The 23,380-nt window shown below is 38.8% G+C and overlaps 2 protein-coding genes across 2 annotated transcripts; both read left to right on the top strand.

Annotated features, from left to right (window-relative positions):
* The first annotated feature begins 4,301 nt into the window (after positions 1-4,301).
* On the top strand, positions 4,302-14,461 carry vdac1 (voltage-dependent anion channel 1). Its single transcript, XM_056398102.1, has 9 exons — positions 4,302-4,390; positions 6,797-6,866; positions 8,666-8,715; positions 9,788-9,940; positions 10,110-10,162; positions 10,742-10,969; positions 11,949-12,099; positions 12,829-12,886; positions 13,354-14,461. The coding sequence occupies exons 2-9, from the start codon at positions 6,800-6,802 to the stop codon at positions 13,443-13,445; spliced, it is 852 nt and encodes a 283-aa protein (XP_056254077.1). The 5' UTR covers positions 4,302-4,390; positions 6,797-6,799; the 3' UTR covers positions 13,446-14,461.
* A 1,661-nt stretch (positions 14,462-16,122) lies between these two features.
* c15h5orf15 (chromosome 15 C5orf15 homolog) lies at positions 16,123-22,642 on the top strand. Its single transcript, XM_056398032.1, has 3 exons — positions 16,123-16,274; positions 19,003-19,847; positions 20,420-22,642. Exons 1-3 carry the CDS (start codon positions 16,160-16,162, stop codon positions 20,552-20,554), a joined length of 1,095 nt encoding a protein of 364 aa, XP_056254007.1. The 5' UTR covers positions 16,123-16,159; the 3' UTR covers positions 20,555-22,642.
* The last annotated feature ends 738 nt before the right edge of the window (positions 22,643-23,380 follow it).

The following is a 23,380-nucleotide window of genomic DNA, read 5'->3' as shown; positions in this document are numbered from 1 at the left end:
ATACCTCCAAATTTGAAGAAGTGGAAACTTCGAACCATTAAATCTTCAACATAAACCTTTTAAGCTCGCTGAATGTTGCATTTGATCCTACAGAGACGAAGGTAAAAAGGTTACTGGTCTCGGATTGTTTGAACACAGGAACATGAGCGAAGTGATTTATACCCCTGTATTACCAAGAGCCTGGGTTATGGACTTCTACTCTGAGCTGGAAAAAGCAGCAGCAGGCAGTGACGTCATTGACACATAAGAGAGGGTTTGGGATGGATGGATGGAGGGTTGGAATGGAGGGAAATGGAAGAAGTAGAGGAGTTTGGACCCTGTGTGAACCACTGAATTAAAAAAAAAAAAAAGAAAAGAAATATGACATACTGCCTTATTTATCCATATGTTGCAAATCATGGCATCTGTTTACAATTTATTTTATTTACTTTGGTGCTGCTTGGCCCGGGTTGATTAACTTTTTCTGTAGTGTTTGTTGTCTTCTGGAGCGGGATTTGATTGGCATTCGGTGACGGCTGTTTGAAGTGAGCGTAGCGTTGGCTTTGAAGCTTCTGGGATGAAAGCAGAGCATCCAGATATGACTGGAGGATAATCTAGAAATGAATTTTGGCTGCCTCTGAAGGCGACCGACAGGCGACAGACATGTTACTAGCTGTTGATTAAATGTTACTTGAGATTCAGTGATGCAAGAACACAAAACAGAGATGGAAACTTCTAAATACACATCAAGAAATAAATTAAATATGTTATGTTTAATGACAACAAGCTGTGGGTGTTGGTGAATGAGTAAAGGATCTCTTCTCGTCTGTCATGAGACAGCTCATTTTATTTATGAGCCATCCTGTTTGCAATTAGTGACTTCAATTAATGTTATTAATCTCGCTTTCCCACCATTGCTGCCTTCAGTAGATCTTGAAAGCATTAAATTCATCAAAATGTTTGACATTGCATCAAAATGTGTCAAAAACTAATAAAAACAACTTTAAAAAGTTCACAGTAAAGCCATCCAGCATTATTTGAAGACTGAGCCAGGTAACAGTCTCAAAAAGCAGATAAGTCAATCTGCAGCTTGTCTCAGGTAAAAGTTACATATTCAACATTTTGTTGAGAAATACACTAATCCGTATTTAATATTCAATATACTTTAAAAAAAAATATGTGTTCAATATAAAGTCCTCCTGGCAAGTGATAAAATGTGTTTTCTCTCTGGCTAAGTTAATCTTATAAACTAAATGTTTTGCATGTTAATCCTTTCCCATAAAGAATCAAGTAAATGCAGGTTCTTTGACAGCAGAATATTTGCTTCCAGCTTCAAGTTTTTTAATTAAATAAATTACTTCAAGTTTAAACATTCAAATAAAGTAAAAAGTAATGAAATGTAGAACTTGAGTGAAAACTTTGAATACCTTGTTCAAAGTGTGTTTGTTGTGAAGAAAACGTTTAGTCAGTGATGACACCAGTTGTATACAAATAGGGAAAATAATAGGGATAATAATTTTATATTCAGCTTGCATACATTTTGTGTGGAAAAATTAAATTGAAACCATTTTTATAAATAAATCTATAAAAAAATAAACAAATTTAAAATATGTATCTGTTAAACATCGTTTTTAAATGCAGTTTTGATTGTATTTTTAAAATAACATATTTTTAAGATTTTCAAATCTGTTTTAACCAACAAATTGATGCAAAGAAATTAAAAGTAAAGTATCACATTGAACATGTTACTGAAATTCTTTATATTTACACTGTGGATAACAGATTGAATTGAAAGTGGATTCTTAAAACAGACAGAGAGAGTCTGCTGCTGAGCCACAGTGTATTCCGTTTCTCTGAAATACCCAGAATTCACTGACACTAGTGACTTTATTTAGATTGTTACAAACACTGACATCTAGTGGCTACAACGACTATTTCTTTTATAACCAGCCACTCTAATAACACAAGCAGAAGCTCAGTCACTGCAGGCTCCCTTCTTTGAGCTAGCTACACATGTTCAGTTGAAAAGATATTGCGATGACTTTTTACTCTGTCTCAAAATCTAAACTTTTAACTGAACAGGAAGATACTCATGAAGCTGAAGTGTTTGGTTGATGGCTTAATTTCCTGATCCACTGATAAAAGTTGTTTTCATATCAGGGGATTTCAGTGATGTATCAGGTAGAGGAAGTTTCATTTCATGTCATTTAGATTTTGGTGTATAATGAAAAGAAATATGGCTGGCATCTAAAAAAATTCATGTAAAGTGACAAAAAAAAAAAAGTATATCAGAAGCGAGCAAATCAAATAAGAAGCAAACAATATTATTAAAAATGAAATTATTTATGTGAATGGGGTTTGGTAAGAAGTGTCTCACTGTGAACTTTTTTGCTGCAGGCTATACTGGTTGCAAAGGAAGCACCTTATGGTTTTGGCAGCAATCCCAAAACTCAACCACACTGCTGTGTTTTTGCAGAATTCTGCACACAAAGTTAAGCAAAACTGCAAAAGATTTCACAGCCCAGCTCTGCATCCACAACCAGGAAGCTAAGGTAAGACAAGGTTAGTTTAGATACTGTTTTATATGTGACAAAACTACTCACCTTAAATCAGATAGTTCTGTACTGATGTCAGTTAGAAACTCACAGCGGGGTAATTTGACAGGATGATGAAAATGTCATTCTGATGGAATCACACTTTGGTTTAGTTCACCTCATGACAATTAGTCACTGCAAATCTGGGTTGCAAACATTTTCTCCATGGTTACATATGGGGAAATATTTACTTTAATGCATTTGTAACCTTCATATTCTAAGTATACAACAGGAAGATTGAAGAAATTCAGACCTTTTGCTTGAGCCAAAACAGTACGTTCAGCAAAGTGTAATTAACATATCAGAACTAAAGCATTTTATATTTTCTTTTTTTCTAATTTTTAAAGATTTTATTTCACCTTATTTTTATTTACCATGCTATGCTATTTTATTTCTCTTTATGTTATTCTATTGTACAGCAATTTGGAAATTTTGGTTGTTTTAAATGTGTTCTGTGAATAAACTAAATTCAATTTAAATTTAAATTATATGTGTGAATATATATGCACACACACACACACACACACACACACACACACAGAGTTACATTATTTGTATCTGAAATGTAAAAACGTAGAGGAAGCTGCGTTTTAGTCGCAGGTTGTGAATTTCATTGCAATTTCAACAGTAGAGGTCAACATCCTCTCCTGTTCTCAGATGTGATGTAACATCACAGATGCTGAAGTATCTCCCCTGTCCCGGAACAGTTTGAATGAACTGCATGATGGGATGAGATTTGCGGTGAAGGTGCAAAATGCTGATCTCAAGTCAGCTGTTAACGGGACTTTTTTTTCAATGATGCTGCGGGAGTTGCGTGCAGCGGGTGCGAACTGCGCCTGCGTCAAGGCAATACTCAGCCCATACCAGAGAGTGTAGTTCAAAGGAAGAGGGTTCACGTCTTACCATTTCCGTTTTCGCGTGTAATGACTTGTGGCGGGGTGACAGTGAAGGGCTGGAAAATAGAATAACTGTTCTCATTACTGTTGCCCAATTGATACAGTATTTTGTATAGTCTTATACTATAGTATTAAGTTTTAGTGTTATCCTTCACTTGTAAGTCGCTTTGGATAAAAGCCAAATGAGTAGCCTAAATGTAAATGTACATGTGGACTACTGAAATGTAAATGTATTCATTTTTATAGCTATATGTTGCCTGCGTTTTTTTATGTTTCTGCAGTGGTTTGCTTTGCTGGGCTGTAAACCGCTGCTAAACTGTATCAAATTTGAAGCCTCTTCATAAGTTAGGCTACATCAGAAAGTATTTGGCCAGCTGTGGAAACATACATGCTGAAGAAACAATGAGCCTGTGAGAAAACAGCAGACTGTTGATATATTTTTCCTCTGACCTAAACAATCTATTCTTTCTTTTCAGCCTTGCAGACCACAACCTTTTAATTTTTTTCTAGAGCTCCTTAACTGGCCTGAAATTCAATCAAATTGTTGATACAAAGTAATGCAGTGGTGAAGGCAGTTCTTAAGCAAAAAATGTATTTAAAGACAAATCTGGTTCTAATAAATGCCCTGCATTTAAATTTTTACATAAATCTGGAAAGTAGCTGGTAACTACATCATCTGCAGAGAGTAAAAAGTAAAATATTTCCCTCTGAAAGGACGTGATGTGGAAGTGTAAGATAAGTTAGACACGTAGGGTGTTAACAATCTTGTTGTTTGAGCAAATGTTGTGTCTTTGGCGATGACCAGTTGCTGCTGCTGCGTGACTTGTAACGTACGCGACGCCGCACCACCTCCTCCTTCTCTCCTCCCTTTGTGCGGTTGACAAGCTCCTTCCTTCTCGGTCGGGACTGGAACACACAGAGGTAAGCTTTGCATCTAATACTGAAATACAACACAGCTGACTTGTTCCTTACTGCACTCCTCTGTCGTTGACATCGGTCGGCGGATTCTGAACTCCGCAGCTCGTAGCTGTCCGTTTCATCCATCGATTTTTTTAACTGGAGCTGGATGCAGCTCGACGTGCAGCAGTGATGCTAGGCCCGCCGCTTCTACAAACCAAATGCAGTTAGCTTGTTGGCTAATGTCTTGCGGTGCGGTCATTTGACAGTGTGGTGGACGGTGGTCAGCAGTTATTCAGGTTGCAAGCAACAAAGACGCTTCGGTAATTTACATTTTTACCCCCTTGAAACGTTGTGGGCTCCCTGCCTTTTAACATGTCATTACGTTAGGATACACTTGCCCACCGTCCACCTTGATAGCTAGCTATTGCTAATCTGTTAGCAGGCGAGGGCAGAGGGATGCTGCCTTTACTGCGGTCATAACCACTTTGTCTGAGTCAAGGGACCACTGCTGTATTCACTCTCGAGGGAGACTAGATTTTTCAGTCATTGTAGGTCTGTCTCACAACTGAATCTTCCTGAATTGGACTACAACTGAGGTGGTGCTGAAGGACAGTGATATATCCCAAACTTCGATGCTAGGTCAAGTGCAAGATTTCATTCAAGGTCTCCATCATGCTGTGGGGTTGATGCATCCTTTCAAAGTCATTTGGTGTATTTAAAGACGTAGAGTTTTCCTCGGATTCCTCAGTGACAGGACATTACAGGCTCTACGGCCTCTGACCTTTCAGCCTGTATCTATGTGTGAAAGCCATAAAACTACTCAGGCGCAGTGGGGTGTGTTGGCAGACTGTGCGTGCGTGTAAGCACGCGGTGAATGGCTTAGTGGTCAAGCTATTTGTGTGTGTCAACAGGCACTGCATATACGTGACATTTGTCCACATCCTGTCTAAGTGCTTCCTTATGACTATAGGATATCCATGATGACCGGGTCCAGACTGCTGTTTGGAGGCAGGGGTATCCTGACTGATTAGGTTTAGGGTAGAGCTGGAACTGGACCTTAGAACATGCAAGGATAGGCATATATTTGTAGTGCCAGAGCTGATATTGCACTATTTCAGACATTTAAAATTTCAAAAGAAAACGGTTGGTGCAGTGGTACATGTTTGGCCCAGACAAAGATAAAGAAAGAGAGACTTCATGGGGATATAATGAAGGAGAGGTGCCGATCATGTTATAACTGCTGTTAAAGAATGGTATTATTGATAAAAGGTGTGATTGATCATAAACCTGACTGATGGGCTTGAAGGAAAGAACTGGACAGGAATGTGGAAAAAGGAGTGCACTGAAGGAAATACTGTTTGATATAATATTGGTGATTAGTCATTGAAGTAGAGCAACCCTTAGCTAGGCATCTGCTGTTTGCAGTTATTTTAATAGAATGTTGTTGTTTTTTTAAAAAAGATTTTCCAATATTATTGAGTTGAGGTGTATTGTTTTTGTTCTTAACTCTTATTTTCAATCATACAGGGACATGTATTGCAATACTGGAGAATAGTCATAACTCTTGGGAAATGTTAATTGGGAAATTGTACACCCTAAGCTTGCTATTCACCTGATAACCTGCTCACATTCCTGTTCTATCTTCTATCAATATGAACATGTATGTTATCAATAGGCCTGCGTAACTACTGTACCTTGATAACTGTTGCGAAAAATGGAATTTACATTTATTCTAATGCTGAAATAGATGTGTCTTGCACAACAGGCTGTTCACAAAAATGAAGGACAAAGAGGTGCATACATATATGAGAACAGCCAGTCCAGGGGGTTGGCAAAGTGTCTGCTTTGTGCTTCAGTCTGTGACCCTCATTGTCCTCTCTACACTTGGCTTCTTCCACTTCGAAATGTCAAATTTGATTTAGGAAAATGATTATAGTGTCAAAGATATCCTTTACTTTCTCAAAAATGTAAAATAATTAAAAACAGGATGGACACATGAGTAATATAATGTCATATTTTTAAGCTCTTTATCTGGAAAGAAGGGCTATTTGCAAATATGAGGCCTGTATACAAGCCAGCCTCTGTACTGTTAGGAATGCAAGTTTGAAGGAATGTGCACGCTCAAGTGTGAGTCACTGTGTTCCTGTGTGTAGCTCATACAAGCCAATAACTTCATCAGATTTGTACTTTTCCTATCCATCAATGACCTCTAAATGCTTTTGCCTTCCCCTTTCAACAGCACTGCTCTCTGCCCAAGCACATCACATCTGATCTGTCAGTCCACTGTTACTGTGTTACTGTGAGCCCTGACTATCCTAAAGCTGTGACACAGAGGGAGGATAGCAGTGATGGCTGTATTCTTTTTTTTTTTTCGTTTTCTGCCTTTTTCTTAGTTTCAGCCTTTAATCGTCAACTTGTGCTTTGCAGATAATGGCTGTACCTCCCACCTACGTTGACCTTGGAAAGTCTGCCAGGGATGTTTTTACCAAGGGATATGGTAAGCCATTCATCGTCACTTATTTGATCAACTTCTACAGCACTTTGATTTAGAAGAAAAATGTTTGAATCACAGTTAAACACTGCCATGATGGGCAGCTTACGGTAACACTTGCTTCATGAAGGTGTTTCTGAGATGCAAAATATTTTACTAAATTATCTGGTGTAAATGGAGACATGACCTTTGGTACAGCACAATACATTTTCAGAGAACAGAAATCAGTTGTACAGTATAAAGTAAATGTGTTATGAAGCACTTTCAGTTTCAGAAACTTAAATAGAGATCAATTTGAGAAACAAAAGTGAATGGAGTCGAAGCCATTTGCTCACAATTAGAGCGCACCATGTTGTGTGTACACATGTGCCTTTGTTTAATTGTAAAACAGCAATAAAGACTTTGCAAAGCTCCTCCAGAGCCACAGAAATCATATTACAACTGTTTTCACAGCCTCTACCAGCTGACTTGGGGTATTACCTTGTTAGTGCTAATGGGTGTCTAACTCAGGGCATTTTTAAAATAAGACGTGAGACTCTTCATTACATATTAGCGTGTTCAGTTGATGTTTTGGTGTATTTTGGTGGAATTGTTTTTTAGGTTAAGCATTTTTATACCCCCTGCCACAGGAAGAAATATTTAATGATTTATCATTCTTTACTCTGGAAGACCAGCACCGTGTTGCTATGTTGTGCTGTGAGATTTCTTGTAAAATTCAGTGCGACACTTCCTCTCAGGGAGCGTTAAAATCAAGCCCCTACATGCAAAGCAATGTTGACCAGAATGCCAAATGAAATCAATTAAAACCAGTTACTGTACCATCTATAGCCAACCCTTAGCTGAACACATGTGGAGGTGGAGTACAGAACTGGCAGTCAGAGTGCATGTCCTCAGAGTGTGTTTTGTGTATACCCACAGCTGTGTGGCTCCAAGGGTTTCTGAATAATGTCCACTTAATATCTAGCGAATTCCCAGTTATTGGAGCAGCCTGATTCATATGTACCATGACGCCTGAACCTCAGTAAGTTTGGCAGTGACTGTAATTGATTACTGTGGGTTTTTACTGCAGGCTTAGGGAGTGATCATACAGAACATTTTGAGTCTATCACCTTCACAGAAAAGCCTCAAAATTGAAAGCAGTTGAATAGTTGTGCAGCTGGTGACCATTTTGTAGGGTGGGAACAGCAGCTTTGGATGAAAGTTGGACAGTAATGGGTGAATCATTAGAGGGTTTAGTGAAGGGGAAGCTGGGATGAGTGAGGAATCATATCATGTGAGGTATGGTTGGGTCAGTCAGTTGGATGTGATTCTGAATTCTGAGAAGGGCCATGAATGGGGTTTTAGGCTCCAGCCAGCCTCCGAGCTGCTATATATATATATATATATATATATATATATATACTTTTTTCTGAAAAAGGAACAAAACAACTAGACGTTCAGTGCTTGAGACTACGAGGTCGTATATATATATATATATAAAAACTGATATCTAACTGAATCTACATATCTAACTGAATCTACATAAAATCAATACACACTTTCAGTCAGTGGCATTTAAATAACTTTAAAAACGCTCTGGAGGCTGATAAATGGATATTTCTCAGACACCAATCAATGACTTGATTTAAAGAGTTGTGAACTATCTTTAAATGTGTATTAATAGAAAGTTTTGGTACACATGGTAATGAGTATTGGCATTAAAGTTGCATTTGATGTGAGGGCTGAGTGGTTATCATTGACTTGGTAATATTTTTGTTGTCATCCAGACATCATTTTGATCTCTAATTAAATATTGTCTGTTTCAGGCTTCGGGCTCATAAAGCTGGACTTGAAAACAAAGTCTGAGAATGGACTGGTAAGTTGTCGCTAGTCATTATCAGATTATCAGAGCTGCCAACCCCTGACAGCAGCTGTCCTATCATAGCTTAAGAGGCTCTTGGCTGATTATCAACAGGCAGGTTATTTGATCTCCTAAACATTGCCAGGACACATTGGCTACTGTTAGCTGGCTGCTTTGGTTTTAAAATGAGTTTAAGAAAATGTTATGTTAAAACTATGGCTTCGAATTACTATGTTTTAATTTAGTTTTTATAGTAATAATAAAGGTAAGGGTGTAAGTAAAACTTCATGTGAACTCCTGCTCCTTGTTTTACTGAAGCTGCCATGTTTGCTTTTTGTTTTTTGTTGTGACGAAATTGATTTCCTGAACTTGTAAATTTTTTCTTTTCAAAGTTGTTATTAGTTATATAGCTCAGGGGAAAATCCCAGACTGGCTCAACACCAAAGTCTAGTTAGTCATTAATTTGTTCAAGAGCTAGCTATTGAATTTCTTGATAATCTGTTTTCTGACCTTCTTGTCATCATGATTTGTTACCTCTGACAAGAAGGTTATATTTACAAAGTCTATTTGTTTGTTTGTCAGCAGTGTTGCACAAACTGTACTGAACCAATTTGCATATAGCTTGGTTGGAGGGGTGGGGCATTTGGGCTGGGGGAAAACCGATTAAATTTCGAGGCAGATCAGATTAAAGGGGCAATCCAGAAATTTGTATCACTGTCCTTAACATTGGGTATTTGTCAACATTTTCATCAGTTTCTCAGAAAATAATGTAGGAATCTTGATGTAAAAAATCTAACATATTTATGGTGTAGAGATCTGTGACTTTGTACATGTTGGTGCAGAGCAACACAGTAATCTGGGTCTTGAGGAAGAAAATGTTTGGCCAGGAGGTGTGCGCCCATTCTAGTTAATTAGTCGTTTTAGATGTTGATCACAGACACATTTTGTGGAGGGTTTACAGGGCTACATCACTGTATAAAACCCTATGTAAAAACCTAATGCAAATATATTTTGGTACACGACTTTAAGGATAAGATGAATATAACATAATAATGTGACCCTGAAAACCTATTCATATCATCTGCAGGAGTTCACCAGCACAGGCTCTGCCAATACTGAGACCAGCAAGGTTGCTGGATCCCTGGAGACCAAGTACAAGTGGTCGGAACATGGACTCACCTTCACAGAGAAGTGGAACACCGACAACACCCTGGGAACAGAGATCACCCTTGAAGACCAGGTCGGTAACTTAACTAAAACCTAATTTCTTAAGCCACTTCCTGTAGCATGCAAAAAGTCTCTGAGGAGCAGCATATGTTCCCTTTTCTGTATTCACTAAGGTCTGTCACCCAAGTAGTGGATGTAGTGCCATTTGCCTTGTTGTAAAATCTATCTTACTTTTTCCACAGTTGGCTAAGGGGCTGAAGTTGACGTTTGATTCCTCTTTCTCACCAAACACCGGGTAAGGACCACAGAATGAGAGTCTTTAAATGTAGATCATTTCAGTAAGAAATCTAGAGTTAAGTGGAATGACGATTAACACACGTTACAGCTACAGTGAATAGGTACAAATAATACATTTAAAAATAGAATTCAGCTTTACAATGATATTTTATTCTTACAGCAGGTTGAGTCAGCAGTTTATTAGAAAGCGTTTTGGTACTGTCCAGTTGTTATTTTACCTTTCCTGGATCATTTTCTCTTTTCTGAAAGTGTGAATGGGTTCATGTCTGTTGGTTTCATAGCCTGAAGCAGAAAAGAAGGATACTGTATACTATTTAGCTAACTCAATAAATAAATACATTTTATCAAGTAAACATGTAAGGTTCTTGGCCACTTTATTAAAAGTAATGTTACATGTCAGCTGCCAATTTAATAACCTATACCTACAAGGTTAAACAGCTTGTTATGTAAGGCTGCTACAGGGTCCTGAAAGCATGTCAGTCACGGTGCTGTATGGGGAAAGAAATAAAGGGCATATTGCAAAGACCACTAATAATAGACATTAACAGTCTGTCCCCTCTATCTTATATCTTGTTAGCAAGAAGAGCGGCAAGATCAAGACAGGCTACAAGTGTGACCACATCAACCTTGGCTGTGACGTTCACTATGACATCAATGGTACAGCCATCCATGGTGCAGCAGTGGTGGGCTACGAGGGCTGGCTGGCTGGCTACCAGATGACCTTTGAGGCCGGCAGGAACAGGATCACCCAGAGCAACTTTGCGGTTGGATACAAGACTGACGAGTTCCAGCTCCATACAAATGTGTAAGACTACATGAAGCAGAAGATTGACATGAATAATATATATGCTGGCATATATCCCTCTACACATAGTAATGCACAGTTGAACCAATATGGTGTCCCTTCATCTTTGTATAGTGTAAGTTTATGAACAGGCTGATATACCGTAACCACAGTGTAGTTAATTTGAATTCAAATTTAAGGTAGCAGAAAATGAATACTATGCTGATGCTACCCTGATGCTTAATTCTAAAGCTGCACATGTGAGAGAAAATAAAATTAGTAGGGGTGTGTGTGATTGAAAATAATTATCATTGAAACATTGCTGAATAAGCACCTAGACACTACCTCAGTCCATTTTGTATTTATATTTTTAAAACAAAATGTTACATTCTGATACTAAGTTAGTGTTTCTGTCCTGTGGTACTTAAACCCAAGTCACAGGCTAAAAAGCGAGTCCAGACAATTAACCTTAACTAGACTGAGGCCTTCCAACTCTGTTTTCTTCTCCTTGTCTGGCAACTAACTTGTTGCCTGCTTGGCTGTCTGCCGCTCACCCAGGTGCCTGGCAGTTATTTTTACACCCAGGTGATGGGATTTGCTATATTGCAAGTGAGATGGAGTGAATGGTTGGCAGCCATAAAGGGCTTCAGTGAAACGGCAGAGTGAGGTAATGCCAGACAGTGAGAGAGAGAGGGAGAGGGAGGGACAGGGCACGATGTTAGTCTTTCCTGCTGTGTCCTTGGCCAAGCCTGTCGGTTTCAGTCTACAGCTGAAGCAGTGATGTGAGGTCAGATGAAGTGTAATGAAGGCTTTGTATCAGTGGCAGTGCACCCATCTGAGGAGGTCTTTAACAGGCGTGCAAAATACCAATTATGGTAAACGTAGTGTACAAAACACCGAACCGTTATTTGCCAAGTTGAGAGGAGAATATAAGCTGTAGGGAAACATTTTTTTGTAGTGGTACCATTTACTTATAGTCCAATCTGCTGTTTTTCCGCAGAAATGATGGCACTGAGTTTGGTGGCTCCATCTACCAGAAGGTGAATGACCAGCTGGAGACCGCCGTCAATCTGGCCTGGACTGCTGGAAACAGCAACACCCGCTTTGGCATTGCTGCCAAGTATCAGATTGATCCTGATGCATCCTTCACTGTGAGTAGTATTTTAAACCTGAAGTAGTAATTGTAGTGATGTAGTCTGTTTATAAAATCTGCCTCTCAAACTGGCACTGTGGTGTAATGCTCACTCAAGTGTCATGTGGTGCAGAAGCTAGTGAAACCAGTTCCTTCCTGTTATTATTTTCTTATTCTCTCGTTTTAGAGACACATTCTTGGTGTCATCAATATAAACTAACATGCAATACGACTAGTCATGTTGCCTTTTTTATATCTGGGTCACAGTCTTTACCTAGCTGACCAACTTGGAAGGATGATTTAAGTCCATGTGAACACATCACGCTGAGTTGAATCTGAGAGCAGCCTCCTCCGAGCCAAAATGGCCAATGGGAGTAGTCTTTCTGCCACAGAAAGGCCCAGGCTAATTTAGTCTTGTCGTCTGATCTGTCACATTAGTTCTTAAATCCCACTTGCAGCAGAGCCAATTAGTGTGAATGGTTGTTTTGTTTGTTAATTATATGTATTCTAACAACTATTATTAACGAGTAAATAATATGGCCATGCCATTCTGAAGTGAAACTGCTTCAGTGGCGGCACTTTTAAATCACAGTATCGGTTTCAGAGTTCAAAATGAATCACAGGTTCGTTTTTGTTGACATTTGGCATGGAGCAGGCAATACCCAGAATTGGCATTATAAATGTATCTGCTAATAATATGAGTGTACTCTGTATGATTAAAAACATTTTTTTATTTGTTCTTACACAGGCCAAGGTGAACAACTCCAGCCTTGTTGGCCTGGGCTACACTCAGACTCTGAAGCCAGGTGAGTGCAGTTTGTAAATAACTTCATTTAAGTGTTTTGTAGTTTGAATTAGTCATATTCTGAGCAGTGCAATTTAGATGTGTACTGTATGTGGATTATTTCAACTAAAGTATGAGAATTTAAGTCAATTTTAGACATAAAAAAATGATGGATTCCTAGTAGTTTTTGTGGCATTGCACAAATGCAAAAAGAACAGTTACTGAAAGTTTTGCTAAGTGTCTGAAGGCTAAATTTCAGGATTATAACTTGAATTTCCACAAGGATAAGCAACAGTAGCAACACACATCAGATAAAGATGGGGTTTGGAAATTTTTGCTGAAGGGAAATTGACAAGATGAAGTGGAGAGGTGGGTTCTTCAGTCAGCCAACACCCTGTGTAATGTTTGGAGAGGTGTACATGATGTATACATTTACACATGATTTCCTTGTCGATGAATTACTTATCCTTGTTGTGTCTGTTTCTGCAGGCATCAAGCTGACACTCTCCGCTCTCCTTGATGGCAAGAACATTAATGCTGGTGGCCACAAGCTTGGTCTCGGCCTCGAGTTCCAAGCGTAGGAGGAGCAGACAGATACCCTTCCAGTCCTCCCAGCGCACATGCATTCCCCACCAAAAAAATAAAAATCCAAATCCTTTATTGATTTAGCTAGCCCTCACAAAACCCTTGTTTCCCCTAGACGTGCTACAGCTGGAAGCAAGACAGCATAAAGGTTAAATCGTTCTGACGATCTACCACTTTTAAAGGACCACTTTAAGGGAACATTATATTTTGAAAATAACGAGCCCAGTTCAGAACAAAACTCCAACCGTTTAACAGAAACTTTTATCTTGAATTGTGTAGCTTGCAAGGGAAAAGTAGCCTTGAGTACACTCGTGTTGGCCTCACTCTTTGTCATTTCACTACATTCATACACAACGCTTTAATTTGTGTGTCTCTCTGCTTTCCAATGCAGATAAAAGGGAAGATCAAAACTAGTTCAGCCCAAAATGCAAAAAGGGCTTGACACACAGCGTACAGTTGAGTAGTCACACCACCAGAGGGTGCTGTTGCATTGCACCACTAAGCACTCCCCACTGAAAAGAAGTAGTGGTGAAATAATTTTATTTGATCACTTTTGCACTGGAGAGCTCGAGTGTTTGTCTGGATATATTATAAAATGGGAAGGGTTAGTTGTCCCTGATGTAAGCGGCTGTCAGTAGCTCAAAGAGACACTACACCCCAATGCGTACATTCTGTGTTTTCGTCTCACTTGTCTTTTGTGTCTGTGCATTTGGTGTGAATCATGTCTTTTGTTACATATAGCAAAAAGAATATTATTTTATTGACAGTCTTGCATAGTTGAATCCACCTATGAAGTCTTAACTGTCAATTCTTCCTGGTCGAGCAAACGAAAGGTAACCTATCACGCGCACAGTTGAACATCTCTCGATAAGTATGTCTTTGAAGGAGAATGAAAAGAGTAAATACAGTGGACAGGAAATGGCAGTCTTCCACAACTGGTTATGGGAATCATGCTTAGTGTACTTGACAGTATTGTCATTCCCTGAAATAAATAAAGAATATCTTGAACCAGTGTCTGATTGTATTTGTCCCTGTGTCTTTTCTCACAACCTGCATCTTATGATCATAACTTCAACTGATGTTTATTTAAAATTCTGTGCAACTGAGTATATTTGATAAGCATTTCAATTGTCAAGATCAGGAGTGAAAAACTCAGGCCATGATGACTGATTTTGAACATTGCCTTGTGTAACTTGTATTTCCCACATAGGGTTTCATTTAACAAGATGAGAAAGTGAATGTAAAGCCCTTGACATTGATGTTAGAGTGAGAACACTGAATGGACTATGGACTATGGACTGTCTTTAACCATAATGCTCTGAAGTCCTGGAGACCTTATCTTATCCCATGTTTTAAAATTGCTTATGAACATGATTTTTGAATTGATCACGTTTCAGAAGCCTGAAGAGAAAATAATGCATTTTTGCATGGGGTCTTAGAGACCTGTGCTGTAAAACGTGGTTAAGTTTAATGGATTATTATATGCTTTATATCTGTGACTGGTGTTGACAGTAATTTTTGAATCAATCGATTATTGTAAAACGCATTGATAATGAAAATGATTACTGGCTGCAACATTACAGCTCTCCTATGATCAAGTAATACTACCTTGTCTGAGGTTTTTTCGTGTTCATTACCTTACACAGAAAAAATGGAAGTAGCTCAATAAATCTTTACAACCAATGAGAATAATATAAAGTAAAACAACGAATATCTTACACTACATTTTGACACAGTCTCTCTACAACACCAGAACCACAAGATGGATGATGGAGAACCCATCGTAGAGCAGATTATCTAAACCTGGGGCTTTTGGGGTTTTCTTAGCAGTTGCCCACTTTGCCCATGGATGTACATCCACGTCTTTGCCCGGTTGGTAGTCCAGCCTGGACGTCATACAACATGTGACTCTGAAGTCAAACTATTTATTTGGAGGGTGACAACACATTAGAAGCAACTGTCATTAGTTACCACTCAATGACTCAGACCTATTGCATCTGATTTACAAAACTTAATCACACACTTACTCATTCTCTCACAGTGTTGCCAGGTTATGCGGTTTTACGCCCCAGTCGGCTACTTTAGTTTTAACTGAGCGGATTGTTATAATTTGGGCTTTGTTTGTTTGTTTTTGTTTTGTTTTTTTTTACCATGAGAGCGATTTCCAAATTTGAAAGGTATATTCCAGAATTTTTCAAACTATAGGTAGCTTAAAATGCTTTATGTCAAAAATCTGAGTCATAACTAGATTCAGTGTGACCTACACTTCCCGTGGATATCATGATCTCTAAAGTCCGTCGTAAAAAAAAAACCTCCAAAAAATGTCTTACATATCAGAAAAAGAAGCTCCATATAACTACAGGACTGGCCTGAGAATCATCAGGTTTTTAAGTTTTTTTCAGTATCAGAGAAATTCACGGACAGTTGTGAGTATGTACATGGGTACATTGCAAACAGAAACTGTTGATAGTCAATTCGGTCGTTCATTTTCTAAAATAAATATTGGCTTGTAAATGCTCTGCTGTTATATCTGGTTGTGTGAGTGAACAATGTTTTATGTGACTTTATCCGAATTGGGCTATTTTTACGACAATTGGGCAGGTTTTACGCTCTGGCTAAACTACTTTTTTCAGTCAGATCTGGCAACACACACGCCCTGTGTGTATGCAGCCCCAATGCTAAACCACGCCTCCGTTACTCGCTCATCAACATGGCGACATACAGGAAGATGGGGCGAAGCAACAGAAATGTTTGTGCTCTTTCTTTGGTTATTTTCCTCCAACTGTTAGCCAGCGGGTGTCTGTCAGCTCCAGTAAATGTAACAGGTATGTAAAACATATATTAATTATCTGAGATGATGACTGTTTTTAACCAACCAACACGACTGTTAGTTATCGAGCTAGCCAGTGTCAGGTAGCTAACGTTAGTCTAGCTAGTTGGCTAGTACGTCATGCTAGCAATTACGGTGTCAGGTGAGAAGGGCAACGACAGGCAGTCTGTATGCCCCCGGAAAAGTCATAAAACAGTATTTTCAAACTCGCGTCCTTATCAAAGTATTACAGTACAATTCAACTAAGTAATTTTCTGAGTGTGTTATAAATGTGACGACCCCGTCTTGTTTAAAAAATGTTCCGCCTAAGGATTGTCAGTTGAAACGTACTTACCTTAACATCTACCTGTTTAGAAGTTATGTGGACATTTATTTTAATTCTAAATTTGTATTTGTACTTCAAACCTCACAACCAACGTAAACCTGTACTAGCTAAAAGATTTGACCAGTTAACTTAAATGTCTGTTGTGGTCTACTTTGTGATTCCACAAGCCCCGGGGTCTCCCGAGCTGCACTGATTTGTGGTGGTCAGATGGAGTGACTTGGTCCAGATGTTCTTGTCATATATCTGAGCTGGTAATTAACCCCCCTGTCAGTCCAGGAGTCACACCACTCATTAAAGAAAATCCTTTAGCAGTTTACCATCAAAGAACTCAGTAAAGGCTGTAAAATTGTTTTCAATGACACTGGATTTTTACTGTGTTGTGTATGTAGCACATTGACATAACTCTATTAAGGCAAGGTCAGCAGTGTTGATTTCTGTGCCTGTGCTTTCTATTCTTTTCAAATGATTTTATGTATGTCACGTTACTGCCTGTTTGGACAGCTGTCGGGTTGCAGCATTGTGTTCCCATGGGAATAAGTCACTGGTTTATTTCCTCTTCATAATATGACTGTGCCACACTGTCACTCTCATCATACTCAATACTCTGAAACAGCTTATTTCTGGATGTATCATAGAGGTGAACACTGATGCACAATACTGCATATACATTTTCCAAGAAGATCAAAACTTTTGTGTGTCATAGGCAAGTCAGTTTCTGTATAACATATATAACATACACAATGTCTCTGTTGTAGCCTGCAAAATCTGTAACTGATTGTTGCATTTACTGACTTAAAACCACATCATATTTTGAAGCATTTAAAGTTACATAAACTGTTTACAGTTACATAAACTCTAATGGTAGGTTTTGGTTCATGAAATCAGAAATCATCATGTGGATGTTCCCTTGGGCTTTCTTCTTGTATGTTTTCTAACTGGAAAGCATTGTGGGGAACCAAAAAATGTATGGAAAGCAGAAGGTTCACCCTAAGTCTGTCAGCCCGCTACATACCCACTACATATTTATTTTGCTTTAAATCATACAAGTATTAAATGTTTAATCTGAATAAAACTAACGCGAGAGCCAAAGTTTGTGAGAGTAAATTTAGAGTGGAGGAAGATGCTTGTTGGTGATTTAAGGAAATATTATAAACATGCATTTACATTAATATTGAGACATTTGTCAAGAGTGCCCCACCTGCTTAGTCTCAAAAGCTGAATTTCCTACATACTGTTTCATGCCGCAAAGCCTGTGACTGTTGGTTCTACAAAGATCTCCTGTTCAGTGATGATTATTCATGCTGCCCATGGCCAATGTGAATGAATGGTCCCTTTCTTCTCATGGGTACGTCTACTCTGTGCTTAAAGTCCCGAGTCTTATCCTTGCGTCTTAAGCAACGCCTCCTAATCCCACAGGATGAAATAATGTTGACACTTGTTGGTTAAATGGTGTCATTGATTCAGGAGAGCCAGATGCATTAAAATAAGTTCAGTCCTCATTTAAAGACACAGTCAGGAACTGATTTAGCTGTGGAGATACTCATTTCATTTTTTAAGAAACTGAAAATGTCACTTATGCTGTAACCATTATGAACTTAAACAGGCTCCAAAATTGGAAACCTGGCTAATGCTGACATGTATTCAAGGACCCTGTTAAAAGATCTGTCATTTAATCAAATGTCTTCATTGCAGTGACTAACAAAAAATTATATGGTGGGCTGACGCAAGCTTTTTAACATGGTATAGTATAGAATAACACATCACATTGCGTTATAAAGGAGAAAAGGCGTCTCATAACACAATTGTTTCATTGTTGGCTGTGGTCATGGGAGTAGGGCAAGCTGTAGGGGAATACCTGTCTTCACACAATCGCACACGAACAAGCTCCTGTTTATTACGAATGTCCACTTAGAGGGTTTGCAGCCTTGCCCAAGGGCATTTTTAAATGGGAGTCTCTGAGTAGGAGGGCAAGCTCATTTCCTCAGCCATAGATGCTTGTGTGATCACACAGTGTGGTTGTATGACACCTTGAATACCTGTAGAAAGAGTACAAAGTCAGTTCATCTGTAAATGAAAGAATATAAATTTTCTGTTATTTCCTATAACTAAATTAACTGGCTGTGATGGATTTATCAGTATGTTACTTTAGATGAAAGTTCACCTCCTGAAATGGTTTGAAACTGAAAAATCTGAATTAATTTGGACTGAATTATTAGCCAGTAAACCCACTGCCAGTTTATTAGCCAGTAAAGCCCCCCCGATTGAAAATGCAAATTTTGTTTAGCATGCAAACATTTCAAGTTGATATGGTTAAGTGTTTTTAAATAGTATTTTGTTACCCTTCTTTTTGTAACCTAATATATAATGTCTTGCATTGTTATTATATCTTGATTTACAGATAATCTGGGGGGAATCGTGTCTCAAAATCTTACCACTGTGGACAAGACAGCAAGTGAGACAAAGCCTTCACCGCCTGAACAGAGCACAGAAAATGTACCAGATTTCAAGAGCCCTACAACAGAGGCTCCCAAAATCAGCACCCCAGTACCTAATGAAGCAACGTCTAACCAGAATGCGAATTTGCACCGAGTCTCCATCATTGCTACCTCTGCAGATAAACGGCAGCCAGAACCTGTCAGCAAAGGGGCCGATAACACAAATGTTACCCCACACAGCGTTGTGGTAACAAATGAACCTGCTGTGTCTGAAGCCACTCCAGCCTCTACTCCAGAAGCTGCCACCACCTCTGTCAAAGCCCCTGAAACAACCAAACCTGTAATGGAAGTGCCAGAAATACCTACCCCTGACTCCAAACCCCCCAATGGACAGAATCCACCCACATCACAGGACACTGAACCGGACACTGAACCGGACACTGAACCGGACACTGAACCAGACCCGCTGCAGACCACTGAAAAAGGACCAGCACTTGAGAGCAATGAGGATTTGAATGGTTACGAAAATGATGGCAACAAAGACGACGAAGAGTACGACGAAGACCAAGGTATCTGGGAGGAGGGTGATAACACTGTAAACATTGGCAGCGTGTTCGACAATGACACTGATGATGGTAAAGACCAGACCTTGAACAGGCACCAGCAGTCAGACAGGATGGAGGTGACTCCTTACAGTGGCAAAGATCGCTACAACACAGAGGATGAGGACTCCCACTTCTTCTTTCATCTGGTCATCCTGGCTTTCCTGGTGGCCATCGTCTACATAACTTATCACAACAAGAGGAAGGTGAGTGTTGGCATAACAACAGCTGGGCAGCTCCTCAGGATGTAGAGGCTAGAGATGATGATATTACCTCAGCAGTAATTTGTGATAGTTGTTAAGACAACATGTAATTGTAATCTCAGATGAATAAACACTAAACAAATGATTCATTAAATACGTTACAAACATAAAACTCTTGTATTTTGTTTGGGGGTAAAACCTTCATCCTTCAACAGATTTTCAATAAAACCCCTGGTGGTTCTATTCTTCATTTGTACTGTAGAATATATGATCATAGCAAAGCATATAGCACAGGTCAGTATTCTGGTGAAGAACATACAAGCTTTTTTTTCTTTCAGGAGGCACGAGCTCTTTCTCTGTCAAATCTGCAGAGGAAGGTTCTATAATGTATATTATATTGGCCTCATGTAAAATTGGGTTTTGCAGCCTAAGTAAGGATTCCAATTATATAGCCTTTCATCTTTTCTGCTAGCCCGTCAACCAAGAAATAATTTTTACTTGATCAGCACTGGTACATCAATCTCATTAATTTGATTTCTATCTGCATTTTGCTAATTTTTTTTTATTCTTTTCAGATCTTCCTCCTGGCTCAGAGTCGGCGCTGGAAAGACAGTCTGTGTTCCCGCAACAATGTGGAGTATCACCGCCTGGACCAGAACGTCAACGAAGCCATGCCGTCCCTCAAGATGACCCGAGACTACATTTTTTGATCCATGTTCAGAGGACTGATATGTCCATATCACCTGGACAGAGCCTGTTGGCCTTCCTTCCTGGCCGCTTGTATTGTCGAGATGCTGTGCTTTGTCGTGGAGCTTGATTGATGCTTTCTCTTGCTTTACAGACCAGTTTGACAGCAGGGGGTGATGTGTCCTGGAAAGATCATGAACATAGCTCTACCCCAAAGAAGTAGAGTTACGTTCTGGATTTCCTTGTTGTCTGCATAGAGAGATTTTTACTCTTCAGCTGTTAATCTTATTTGTTATGTCTTAATGTTATTTCTCTTCTGTTTTTCTAAATTAATAACTTTTGGGGATTTAATATTGTGGTTTATTAGGGATCTCATATTTATCTTTATACTTGCCAGGGTTTCAGCCTTATGGTCCCTCGACACCTTTTTTTTTCTTCCTTCTTGCATACTGTCTTAATATAATGTCATACTCAATTTAATAGTTGGAAGAATTACATGCTAATGTAACTTTTAGGTCATAATATAATGCTTAATTATAACGGGATTATATTCCCCAAGATTAATAATAGATTTCTCTCTCAGCAGATTTCGAAGATATGAATTGACACACAAAACATTTGTTTTCAAAGCACTTGTTGTGTCATGCATACTTTTGTAATGTAAAAGGTGTAAGTATGCAAACAAAGCAGCAATCTAGGAGAAGCAGATGCGTATATATAAACAATTGTAGTCATTCCAAAAACTGTTCCTCACTCATGTTGAAATGGTCTGTTTGTCATAGATCTACTGAAAGTAAACTACTGTACAATATATAAAAAAGAAACATTGGAGAAATATATAAAGTTGAGATATTTCTATGTTTCATATGAAATTTTTCGATTATTTTTTTTTTTTTTACCATCACCTATAATTTCTCTTACACCTTTGCAGAAGATGCAAAATAGCCTTTTTGTTTTGATTTTACATTATGTAAGAAATGTAAAACTTCTTACATGTTGGGAAATTAAGCTGCACGTTAAGCATTAAATCAAGGAAGGTGACTACTCTTCAGGCGAGGGGTATGTCCATGTGCTTAAGCCATTTAAATGAAGACGGATACTGCATATTGTTCAGGTTAAAATGTACTAATATTGTGTGGAAGAAGCTTTTATTACCAGACTTTTTCCTTCTTCGTCAGTTTATATTTGACTTGTCTTATATGGTACTTCTTCTACTGCCCAGATTTTGCTATGCAGAAATCCTGGGGCTGGCCCTCTTTGTTTTATGACTTCGGTGAAGTCTCTATCAATCATTTATTGTCTTCATTGTGGCAAAAAGTGACGGCTGTGTTCCCTCCTGCTCACACAGAAATTATGATTTTTAGTTACCTCCTGTCAAAGTATGAAGTTGGACTGTTTTTTGTTAACAGAAATTTAGCACGCTTTGTGTGACCTGACGCTCTCATGAGCACGGAATAAAAAACACACCAGCCGCACCATATTGATGTTCCAACCCATGAGTACTAAGTATTATTACATGACTATTACGTACTCGTGGGTTGGACCACATCCACCTTTGAACTCATTTTGATCTCAACTACACACCTGTAAAGTTATGTGACTGTATCTTGCACAGTTGTGATGCTATCACGGTGACAAAATTTGTCTGCAGATGTAAACACCCACTTAAGTACTCAGTCGTGTCCGTGTTAGTACCTGCTACACAGACTCACAAGAACAAAACAGTAATAATGTGGTAAAAAGACCACTTTTTTTTTTTTTTTTTGTCACTGGCACTCTTCCCTATCCATCACAGCCACGTTTTTTATGCCCGTTGCCGTCTTATGCCTTCAATTAACTTGCCATAACTGCCACATGAATCCACATATTTGTTACTCATCTCTTGTCGACTTCTGCCAGTTTTCCTCTGTCTTGTCTGTATGCAAGGTACACAGTGGGTAGGTAGATGATGCGATTTGCACTGTGCCATTCAGTCATACTAGCTAGAATATGAGGGGTGGGAGGTGTCCTGTGTAGAGGTGATGGGTCAACACTGCTCTTGCAATCAACACTAGAGAATGTACAATCTCTTTTTTTTTTGTCAATAAAGCACAAATTGTGTAAGGAGTCCACCCTGTATCCTTCATTTCTGTGGGTTGATTCCTCTATGTTTGTCCAGCTCAAGTGACAAATATGAGATACTCTTTTTCTGGCAGATTTTTTGAGTCAGATCAAGAAAGTATTTATATCATAGTCTCATGTGATCTGGCTCTTCATGTGGTAAATGCTGAGCTTAATTGTGTTGGCATAACTAACCAGACTGGACACTGCCTGCTAGACATTCACTTTGATCTACTTTGATCATATTAGGCTCAGAGGTAGTATCCTTTCATTATATCAGCCAGACTTAGCTGAAACATTGCGGTTAAAAGCTATTACATATTTATAAAGCTAAAAGCAGTTGAAAAGGTGTTTACACACATCTATATTTAACAAAAGGGAAAGTATACTTTGCAAAAGAGCACATTCTCTAGGTGCAGTTCTTAAACTTAATACTAAATGATAAGTTTAGCAAGTTTTCATTTCAAGCTGTCAAATACTTGAGATGAACTGACATGGAGAGACAGACTCCAGTACCTGGACTGCTAAAAGGTAAAATAAGTAACTTCACCACAAGGAGGCAGTATGCACACACAAATGAGTGGATCAGTCAAACCGCTGTGTTACACTCACCAGATTTTCTGCTGTGTCCTTTGACAAATTGAATGATAGTGGCGTCGTACCTCATACTGAGAACGAGACAAGGCAGCAAGCATGTCTTGAGTGTGTGTAACTGACTCCACATCAAATTGTTGCCTGCACAAATAAAA

The sequence above is a fragment of the Seriola aureovittata genome, chromosome 15 (assembly GCF_021018895.1).
Source record: "Seriola aureovittata isolate HTS-2021-v1 ecotype China chromosome 15, ASM2101889v1, whole genome shotgun sequence".
In the NCBI taxonomy this organism is placed as follows: Eukaryota; Metazoa; Chordata; class Actinopteri; order Carangiformes; family Carangidae; genus Seriola; species Seriola aureovittata.
Note: the sequence above shows the minus strand (reverse complement) of the source record. Positions and strands in the feature narration are given on the sequence as shown.